Raw genomic sequence first — 10,614 nt, forward strand, 5'->3', positions numbered from 1 at the left:
TGATCTCAGGTCAGAATGGGTTAATTACATTTTGATAGCTACTACTTTTGTACTTTCGAGTACCTTTCGAATAACGGACTTCATACTTTCACTTAGTAAAAAATCGGAGTACTTCCCCCCCCCCCCACCACCACCGATCACATGTCTTACCGGTCAGTAGAAGGCAGACTGCGTAGGGAAGTTTGCAGTGTCTTACCGGTCAGTAGAAGGCAGACTGCGTAGGGAAGTTTGCAGTGTCTTACCGGTCAGTAGAAGGCAGACTGCGTAGGGAAGTTTGCAGTGTCTTACCGGTCAGTAGAAGGCAGACTGCGTAGGGAAGTTTGCAGTGTCTTACCCGTCAGTAGAAGGCAGACTGCGTAGGGAAGTTTGCAGTGTCTTACCGGTCAGTAGAAGGCAGACTGCGTAGGGAAGTTTGCAGTGTCTTACCGGTCAGTAGAAGGCAGACTGCGTAGGGAAGTTTGCTGTGTCTTACCGGTCAGTAGAAGGCAGACTGCGTAGGGAAGTTTGCAGTGTCTTACCGGTCAGTAGAAGGCAGACTGCGTAGGGAAGTTTGCTGTGTCTTACCGGTCAGTAGAAGGCAGACTGCGTAGGGAAGTTTGCAGTGTCTTACCGGTCAGTAGAAGGCAGACTGCGTAGGGAAGTTTGCCGTGTCTTACCCGTCAGTAGAAGGCAGACTGCGTAGGGAAGTTTGCAGTGTCTTACCGGTCAGTAGAAGGCAGACTGCGTAGGGAAGTTTGCAGTGTCTTACCGGTCAGTAGAAGGCAGACTGCGTAGGGAAGTTGCAGTGTCTTACCGGTCAGTAGAAGGCAGACTGCGTAGGGAAGTTGCAGTGTCTTACCGGTCAGTAGAAGGCAGACTGCGTAGGGAAGTTGCAGTGTCTTACCGGTCAGTAGAAGGCAGACTGCGTAGGGAAGTCTGCAGTGTCTTACCGGTCAGTAGAAGGCAGACTGCGTAGGGAAGTTTGCACGTCTTACCGGTCAGTAGAAGGCAGACTGCGTCGTAGGGAAGTTGCAGTGTCTTACCAGTCAGTAGAAGGCAGACGGCGTAGGGAAGTTGCAGTGTCTCGGGGCAGTGGGAGGGAGCTGAGGGGGCTGAGGGACAGGGGAGAGGCAGGCGATGGGCCTCCGGGACCCCCCGAACATCAGCAAACCCGGACCACTACCACCGCCGCCGCCGCCAGAGGAGCAGGAGGAGGAGGCGTTGACCGGTGGAGAAGACACGAGTGGTGGAGAGAGAGGACCGGGTGAACCCGCTGCACTGGCGGCTCCGCTGCTGAGAAAGGAACATTCTGGGGGAAAACAGAGAGAGAGGATTATTATTATTATTAACCCATTCTGACCTGAGATCAGATTCATACGAGGTTTCCCCCGGACACACACTGGTCTGATGAACCCATTCTGACCTGAGATCAGATTCTAGAAATGTCAGTCGCTCTTCGATTTTTCAAAAATAGCAGACCTACAAGCCACTTGCCACTCGGTGGCGCGATATGAGCTTGTAGATCTGCTATTTTTAAATAGCTAAAGCATAACATGATGCCGACACCAAAATGATTAACTAACACAACTTTTGCCGGGGAATTCTTCAAAATAAAAGGCGCTAGAGTGCCAGCAGATATGGCAGATTTTACTCTGAAAAGCCCAGCCTCTCCCCCCCCAAAAAACCGGAGGCATAATCTTCCGTTCTTCCTTCACGCTGATTCGTCTAAAGTCTCTCTAGAAGCGTTTATATTCCAAAACGAGATGCACGCTGAAGTCAGAAATGAAGACAGAACGCTGCGCTGTTGGTCAAAGCCATGGCGAGCTCCCTAGATTTAGAGTTATGAGCCATTCTAATGGAGCGGTAGACAAGGAAGTGAACGGCTGCCCAGGCCGTAGCGTAACGGTCTGGGCACCGGACTGGTGATCCAGTCGCGGTGTGCCGCGGGTTCGACTCCCGAACCCGACACGGCCTTTACCGCATGTCATCCCCCATCTCTCTCCCGTTTCCTGTCAGCCTACTGTCTGTCCTTCAAAAATCAATAAAAGGCGTAAGCCGCAAAAAAATATCTTAATAAAAAAAAAAAGGAAGTGAACGGCAGTAAACTGCATATCAATAAAAAATCACACCAGTGTGAACCAAGTGGTGCAACTCCCGTCTATTGGTTCTCTGTATCGTTCCAATTTGTATCGTTCCAATTTCTTCTCTGTATCGTTTGCGTCCAGCAGGTGGCAGCCATGTCACATACTTCTCTCGTTCCAATTTCACACATGCGCACACCACTCGTGCTCATGATACATGATGCATGCGGACATTGCTGGATGTAGAAGTGGTTGCACCACTTAAAAAGACCTAAGGATACGCCTATATACGTCCTTAGCACCCCGTGTTTTTTTTCTCCCCAGGAAGTCTATACACATCCTTAGCAAAAAAAATAAAAAGATATAAACAGAATAACAAATTTTCATTTAAAAACAGAAATGCAAATTTCCGCTTATAATGACATGCCTAGGGATGGGAGTTTTCGAAGTGGTTACAATTGTGTCTGTGGTTTCATAAATATTTAACCCATTCTGACCGGGCACCCATTTTGGTGTCGGCATCATGTTATGCTTTAGCTATTGAAAAATAGCAGATCTACAAGCTCATATCGCGCCACCGAGTGGCGCGATACGAGCTTGTAGGTCTGCTATTTTTTGAAAAATCGAAGACACTTTTAGAATCTGATCTCAGGTCAGAATGGGTTAATAATGAAACTGTCAGGATGTAATAGACATTTTTTTAATCTGATCTCAGGTCAGAATGGGTTAAGAGCTTGGGGGAGTGGGGACTATATAATAACTGCATTGGGGCTGGAGTTATATTACACAAGTTTTCTTTCCCTTTTCTTTCTCTATTTCCGTTAAAAGTAACGGTTGTGGACGTTCAAAGGTCGTACTTCATTGTTACATCCTATGTGTAGATAAGAGTAAAACTTTCTTTTGTTTGGCATTCCTTCATTCAGACAATGCAGCAGCATAGAGAATAACAGCCAACAAAAAGATGAGATCAACAGATCAAAAAATGAAGCAAACAAAGAATAAAAGAGTATTTTCTTGTGTAGAGGTTGAGGAAGAATAAATTGTCGGGCCACGCGGGTGGCACAGTCGGTAGTGCTGTCGCCTCACAGCTTGATATAGTTGTTAGATCGAAAAGAATTGACAGGATGTTGTGGATGAAGTTTCACGTTTCCAATTTATATAAGAAAAAAAAGCGTTACAAGAAAAAGGCACAAATAAATGAATGAATCGTAGTATCACTTGCTTAACCCATTCTGAACGGGCACCCATTTTGGTGTTGGCATCATGTCGTTCTTTAGCTATTGAAAAATAGCAGATCTACAAGCTCATATTGCGCCACCGAGTGGCGCGATACGAGCTTGTAGGTCTGCTATTTTTGAAAAAGAGCGACTGACATTTTTAGAATCTGATCTCAGGTCAGAATGGGTTCATCAGACCAGTGTGTGTCCGGCAGAAACCTCGTAGGAATCTGATCTCAGGTCAGAATAGGTTAAATCCACACGATGCCCTTCACCACGGTCTGCAGACCAGAGACAACGCCTGCGTACCGCACAGGACGATATCATCCCAAAGAAGACGTCAACCAATAAATACACCTTCTAGCCGAATCCAATCTTTCCCTTGCTCTTCTTTTCTCTCTCTCTCTTGCCCTCTCTCTCTTGCCCTGTCCCAGCCTCTCTCTTGCCCTGTCCCAGTCTCTCTCTTGCCCTGTCCCAGCCTCTCTCTTGCCCTGTCCCAGCCTCTCTCTTGCCCTGTCCCAGCCTCTCTCTTGCCCTGTCCCAGCCTCTCTCTTGCCCTGTCCCAGCCTCTCTCTTGCCCTGTCCCAGCCTCTCTCTTGCCCTGTCCCAGCCTCTCTCTTGCCCTGTCCCAGCCTCTCTCTTGCCCTGTCCCAGCCTCTCTCTTGCCCTGTCCCAGCCTCTCTCTTGCCCTGTCCCAGCCTCTCTCTTGCCCTGTCCCAGCCTCTCTCTTGCCCTGTCCCAGCCTCTCTCTTGCCCTGTCCCAGCCTCTCTCTTGCCCCGTCCCAGCCTCTCTCTTGCCCCGTCCCAGCCTCTCTCTTGCCCCGTCCCAGCCTCTCTTGCCCCGTCCCAGCCTCTCTCTTGCCCCGTCCCAGCCTCTCTCTTGCCCCGTCCCAGCCCCTCTCTTGCCCCGTCCCAGCCTCTCTTGCCCCGTCCCAGCCTCTCTCTTGCCCCGTCCCAGCCTCTCTCTTGCCCCGTCCCAGCCTCTCTCTTGCCCCGTCCCAGCCTCTCTCTTGCCCCGTCCCAGCCTCTCTCTTGCCCCGTCCCAGCCTCTCTCTTGCCCCGTCCCAGCCTCTCTCTTGCCCCGTCCCAGCCTCTCTCTTGCCCCGTCCGAGCCTCTCTTGCCCGTCCCAGCCTCTCTCTTGCCCTGTCCCAGCCTCTCTCTCTTGCCCTGTCCCAGCCTCTCTCTTGCCCTGTCCCAGCCTCTCTCTTGCCCTGTCCCAGCCTCTCTCTTACCCTGTCCCAGCCTCTCTCTCTTGCCCTGTCCCAGCCTCTCTCTTGCCCTGTCCCAGCCTCTCTCTTGCCCTGTCCCAGCCTCTCTCTTGCCCTGTCCCAGCCTCTCTCTTGCCCTGTCCCAGCCTCTCTCTTGCCCTGTCCAAGCCTCTCTCTTACCCTGTCCCAGCCTCTCTTACCCTGTCCCAGCCTCTCTCTTGCCCTGTCCCAGCCTCTCTCTTGCCCTGTCCCAGCCTCTCTCTTGCCCTGTCCCAGCCTCTCTCTTGCCCTGTCCCAGCCTCTCTCTTGCCCTGTCCCAGCCTCTCTCTTGCCCTGTCCCAGTCTCTCTCTTGCCCTGTCCCAGCCTCTCTCTTGCCCTGTCCCAGCCTCTCTCTTGCCCTGTCCCAGCCTCTCTCTTGCCCTGTCCCAGCCTCTCTCTTGCCCTGTCCCAGCCTCTCTCTTGCCCTGTCCCAGCCTCTCTCTTGCCCTGTCCCAGCCTCTCTCTCTTGCCCTGTCCCAGCCTCTCTCTTGCCCTGTCCCAGCCTCTCTCTTGCCCTGTCCCAGCCTCTCTCTTGCCCTGTCCCAGCCTCTCTCTTGCCCTGTCCCAGTCTCTCTCTTGCCCTGTCCCAGCCTCTCTCTTGCCCTGTCCCAGCCTCTCTTGCCCTGTCCCAGTCTCTCTCTTGCCCCGTCCCAGCCTCTCTCTTGCCCTGTCCCAGTCTCTCTCTTGCCCCGTCCCAGCCTCTCTTGCCCTGTCCCAGCCTCTCTTGCCCCGTCCCAGTCTCTCTCTTGCCCCGTCCCAGCCTCTCTCTTGCCCAGGCCCAGCCTCTCTCTTGCCCTGTCCCAGCCTCTCTCTTGCCCTGTCCCAGCCTCTCTCTTGCCCTGTCCCAGTCTCTCTCTTGCCCTGTCCCAGCCTCTCTCTTGCCCTGTCCCAGCCTCTCTTGCCCTGTCCCAGTCTCTCTCTTGCCCCGTCCCAGCCTCTCTCTTGCCCCGTCCCAGTCTCTCTCTTGCCCCGTCCCAGCCTCTCTCTTGCCCTGTCCCAGTCTCTCTCTTGCCCTGTCCCAGTCTCTCTCTTGCCCTGTCCCAGCCTCTCTCTTGCCCTGTCCCAGCCTCTCTCTTGCCCTGTCCCAGTCTCTCTCTTGCCCTGTCCCAGCCTCTCTCTTGCCCTGTCCCAGCCTCTCTCTTGCCCCGTCCCAGTCTCTCTTGCCCCGTCCCAGTCTCTCTCTTGCCCTGTCCCAGCCTCTCTTGCCCTGTCCCAGCCTCTCTCTTGCCCTGTCCCAGCCTCTCTCTTGCCCTGTCCCAGCCTCTCTCTTGCCCTGTCCCAGCCTCTCTCTTGCCCTGTCCCAGCCTCTCTCTTGCCCTGTCCCAGTCTCTCTCTCTCTTGCCCTGTCCCAGCCTCTCTCTCTCTTGCCCTGTCCCAGCCTCTCTCTTGCCCTGTCCCAGCCTCTCTCTTGCCCTGTCCCAGCCTCTCTCTTGCCCTGTCCCAGTCTCTCTCTCTCTTGCCCTGTCCCAGCCTCTCTCTCTCTTGCCCTGTCCCAGCCTCTCTCTTGCCCTGTCCCAGCCTCTCTCTTGCCCTGTCCCAGCCTCTATCTTGCCCTGTCCCAGCCTCTCTCTTGCCCTGTCCCAGCCTCTCTCTTGCCCTGTCCCAGCCTCTCTCTTGCCCTGTCCCAGTCTCTCTCTTGCCCTGTCCCAGTCTCTCTCTTGCCCTGTCCCAGTCTCTCTCTTGCCCTGTCCCAGTCTCTCTCTTGCCCTGTCCCAGTCTCTCTCTTGCCCTGTCCCAGCCTCTCTCTTGCCCTGTCCCAGCCTCTCTCTTGCCCTGTCCCAGCCTCTCTCTTGCCCTGTCCCAGTCTCTCTCTTGCCCTGTCCCAGCCTCTCTCTTGCCCTGTCCCAGTCTCTCTCTTGCCCTGTCCCAGCCTCTCTCTTGCCCTGTCCCAGCCTCTCTCTTGCCCCGTCCCAGTCTCTCTTGCCCCGTCCCAGTCTCTCTCTTGCCCTGTCCCAGCCTCTCTTGCCCTGTCCCAGCCTCTCTCTTGCCCTGTCCCAGCCTCTCTCTTGCCCTGTCCCAGCCTCTCTCTTGCCCTGTCCCAGCCTCTCTCTTGCCCTGTCCCAGCCTCTCTCTTGCCCTGTCCCAGTCTCTCTCTCTCTTGCCCTGTCCCAGCCTCTCTCTCTCTTGCCCTGTCCCAGCCTCTCTCTTGCCCTGTCCCAGCCTCTCTCTTGCCCTGTCCCAGCCTCTCTCTTGCCCTGTCCCAGCCTCTCTCTTGCCCTGTCCCAGTCTCTCTCTCTCTTGCCCTGTCCCAGCCTCTCTCTCTCTCTTGCCCTGTCCCAGCCTCTCTCTTGCCCTGTCCCAGCCTCTCTCTTGCCCTGTCCCAGCCTCTATCTTGCCCTGTCCCAGCCTCTCTCTTGCCCTGTCCCAGCCTCTCTCTTGCCCTGTCCCAGCCTCTCTCTTGCCCTGTCCCAGCCTCTCTCTTGCCCTGTCCCAGTCTCTCTCTTGCCCTGTCCCAGTCTCTCTCTTGCCCTGTCCCAGTCTCTCTCTTGCCCTGTCCCAGCCTCTCTCTTGCCCTGTCCCAGCCTCTCTCTTGCCCTGTCCCAGCCTCTCTCTTGCCCTGTCCCAGTCTCTCTCTTGCCCTGTCCCAGCCTCTCTCTTGCCCTGTCCCAGTCTCTCTCTTGCCCTGTCCCAGCCTCTCTTGCCCTGTCCCAGCCTCTCTTACCCTGTCCCAGTCTCTCTCTTGCCCTGTCCCAGCCTCTCTCTTGCCCTGTCCCAGTCTCTCTCTTGCCCTGTCCCAGCCTCTCTTGCCCTGTCCCAGCCTCTCTTGCCCTGTCCCAGTCTCTCTCTTGCCCTGTCCCAGCCTCTCTCTTGCCCTGTCCCAGCCTCTCTCTTGCCCTGTCCCAGCCTCTCTCTTGCCCTGTCCCAGCCTCTCTCTTGCCCTGTCCCAGCCTCTCTCTTGCCCTGTCCCAGCCTCTCTCTTGCCCTGTCCCAGCCTCTCTCTTGCCCTGTCCCAGCCTCTCTCTTGCCCCGTCCCAGCCTCTCTCTTGCCCCGTCGCAGCCTCTCTCTTGCCCCGTCCCAGCCTCTCTTGCCCCGTCCCAGCCTCTCTCTTGCCCCGTCCCAGCCTCTCTCTTGCCCCGTCCCAGCCTCTCTCTTGCCCCGTCCCAGCCTCTCTCTTGCCCCGTCCCAGCCTCTCTCTTGCCCCGTCCCAGCCTCTCTCTTGCCCCGTCCCAGCCTCTCTCTTGCCCCGTCCCAGCCTCTCTCTTGCCCCGTCCCAGCCTCTCTCTTGCCCTGTCCCAGCCTCTCTCTTGCCCCGTCCGAGCCTCTCTTGCCCCGTCCCAGCCTCTCTCTTGCCCCGTCCCAGCCTCTCTCTCTTGCCCTGTCCCAGCCTCTCTCTTGCCCTGTCCCAGCCTCTCTCTTGCCCTGTCCCAGCCTCTCTCTTACCCTGTCCCAGCCTCTCTCTCTTGCCCTGTCCCAGCCTCTCTCTTGCCCTGTCCCAGCCTCTCTCTTGCCCTGTCCCAGCCTCTCTCTTGCCCTGTCCCAGCCTCTCTCTTGCCCTGTCCCAGCCTCTCTCTTGCCCTGTCCCAGCCTCTCTCTTGCCCTGTCCCAGCCTCTCTCTTACCCTGTCCCAGCCTCTCTTACCCTGTCCCAGCCTCTCTCTTGCCCTGTCCCAGCCTCTCTCTTGCCCTGTCCCAGCCTCTCTCTTGCCCTGTCCCAGCCTCTCTCTTGCCCTGTCCCAGCCTCTCTCTTGCCCTGTCCCAGCCTCTCTCTTGCCCTGTCCCAGCCTCTCTCTTGCCCTGTCCCAGTCTCTCTTGCCCTGTCCCAGCCTCTCTCTTGCCCTGTCCCAGCCTCTCTCTTGCCCTGTCCCAGCCTCTCTCTTGCCCTGTCCCAGCCTCTCTCTTGCCCTGTCCCAGCCTCTCTCTTGCCCTGTCCCAGCCTCTCTCTTGCCCTGTCCCAGCCTCTCTCTTGCCCTGTCCCAGCCTCTCTTGCCCTGTCCCAGCCTCTCTCTTGCCCTGTCCCAGCCTCTCTCTTGCCCTGTCCCAGCCTCTCTCTTGCCCTGTCCCAGCCTCTCTCTTGCCCTGTCCCAGCCTCTCTCTTGCCCTGTCCCAGTCTCTCTCTTGCCCTGTCCCAGCCTCTCTCTTGCCCTGTCCCAGCCTCTCTTGCCCTGTCCCAGTCTCTCTCTTGCCCCGTCCCAGCCTCTCTCTTGCCCTGTCCCAGTCTCTCTCTTGCCCCGTCCCAGCCTCTCTCTTGCCCTGTCCCAGCCTCTCTTGCCCCGTCCCAGTCTCTCTCTTGCCCCGTCCCAGCCTCTCTCTTGCCCAGGCCCAGCCTCTCTCTTGCCCTGTCCCAGCCTCTCTCTTGCCCTGTCCCAGCCTCTCTCTTGCCCTGTCCCAGTCTCTCTCTTGCCCTGTCCCAGCCTCTCTCTTGCCCTGTCCCAGCCTCTCTTGCCCTGTCCCAGTCTCTCTCTTGCCCCGTCCCAGCCTCTCTCTTGCCCTGTCCCAGTCTCTCTCTTGCCCCGTCCCAGCCTCTCTCTTGCCCTGTCCCAGCCTCTCTTGCCCCGTCCCAGTCTCTCTCTTGCCCCGTCCCAGCCTCTCTCTTGCCCAGGCCCAGCCTCTCTCTTGCCCTGTCCCAGCCTCTCTCTTGCCCTGTCCCAGCCTCTCTCTTGCCCTGTCCCAGCCTCTCTCTTGCCCTGTCCCAGCCTCTCTCTTGGCCTGTCCCAGTCTCTCTCTTGCCCTGTCCCAGCCTCTCTCTTGCCCTGTCCCAGCCTCTCTCTTGCCCTGTCCCAGTCTCTCTCTTGCCCTGTCCCAGCCTCTCTCTTGCCCTGTCCCAGCCTCTCTCTTGCCCCGTCCCAGTCTCTCTTGCCCCGTCCCAGTCTCTCTCTTGCCCCGTCCCAGCCTCTCTTGCCCTGTCCCAGCCTCTCTCTTGCCCTGTCCCAGCCTCTCTCTTGCCCTGTCCCAGCCTCTCTCTTGCCCTGTCCCAGCCTCTCTCTTGCCCTGTCCCAGTCTCTCTCTCTCTTGCCCTGTCCCAGCCTCTCTCTCTCTTGCCCTGTCCCAGCCTCTCTCTTGCCCTGTCCCAGCCTCTCTCTTGCCCTGTCCCAGCCTCTCTCTTGCCCTGTCCCAGCCTCTCTCTTGCCCTGTCCCAGTCTCTCTCTCTCTTGCCCTGTCCCAGCCTCTCTCTCTCTTGCCCTGTCCCAGCCTCTCTCTTGCCCTGTCCCAGCCTCTCTTGCCCTGTCCCAGCCTCTCTCTTGCCCTGTCCCAGCCTCTATCTTGCCCTGTCCCAGCCTCTCTCTTGCCCTGTCCCAGCCTCTCTCTTGCCCTGTCCCAGCCTCTCTCTTGCCCTGTCCCAGCCTCTCTCTTGCCCTGTCCCAGCCTCTCTCTTGCCCTGTCCCAGTCTCTCTCTTGCCCTGTCCCAGTCTCTCTCTTGCCCTGTCCCAGTCTCTCTCTTGCCCTGTCCCAGTCTCTCTCTTGCCCTGTCCCAGCCTCTCTCTTGCCCTGTCCCAGCCTCTCTCTTGCCCTGTCCCAGCCTCTCTCTTGCCCTGTCCCAGTCTCTCTCTTGCCCTGTCCCAGCCTCTCTCTTGCCCTGTCCCAGTCTCTCTCTTGCCCTGTCCCAGCCTCTCTCTTGCCCTGTCCCAGCCTCTCTCTTGCCCCGTCCCAGTCTCTCTTGCCCCGTCCCAGTCTCTCTCTTGCCCTGTCCCAGCCTCTCTTGCCCTGTCCCAGCCTCTCTCTTGCCCTGTCCCAGCCTCTCTCTTGCCCTGTCCCAGCCTCTCTCTTGCCCTGTCCCAGCCTCTCTCTTGCCCTGTCCCAGCCTCTCTCTTGCCCTGTCCCAGTCTCTCTCTCTCTTGCCCTGTCCCAGCCTCTCTCTCTTGCCCTGTCCCAGCCTCTCTCTTGCCCTGTCCCAGCCTCTCTCTTGCCCTGTCCCAGCCTCTCTCTTGCCCTGTCCCTGCCTCTCTCTTGCCCTGTCCCAGTCTCTCTCTCTCTTGCCCTGTCCCAGCCTCTCTCTCTCTTGCCCTGTCCCAGCCTCTCTCTTGCCCTGTCCCAGCCTCTCTCTTGCCCTGTCCCAGCCTCTATCTTGCCCTGTCCCAGCCTCTCTCTTGCCCTGTCCCAGCCTCTCTCTTGCCCTGTCCCAGCCTCTCTCTTGCCCTGTCCCAGCCTC

The 10,614-nt window shown here is 57.7% G+C and overlaps 1 protein-coding gene across 1 annotated transcript in view; it reads right to left on the reverse strand.

Annotated features, from left to right (window-relative positions):
* Window positions 1-1,025: 1,025 nt before the first annotated feature.
* Window positions 1,026-10,614, reverse strand: part of rbm46 (RNA binding motif protein 46) — a gene marked incomplete at both ends in the record, with an annotated part of 74,636 nt that continues 65,047 nt past the window's right edge. The window contains one exon of the mRNA XM_083788919.1: window positions 1,026-1,288. Within this exon, the coding sequence (XP_083645045.1) occupies window positions 1,026-1,288 (263 nt within the window). The remainder of the gene's footprint in view (window positions 1,289-10,614) is intronic.

Source organism: Protomyctophum parallelum (genome assembly GCF_964188405.1).
Source record: "Protomyctophum parallelum genome assembly, chromosome: 18".
NCBI lineage: Eukaryota > Metazoa > Chordata > Actinopteri > Myctophiformes > Myctophidae > Protomyctophum > Protomyctophum parallelum.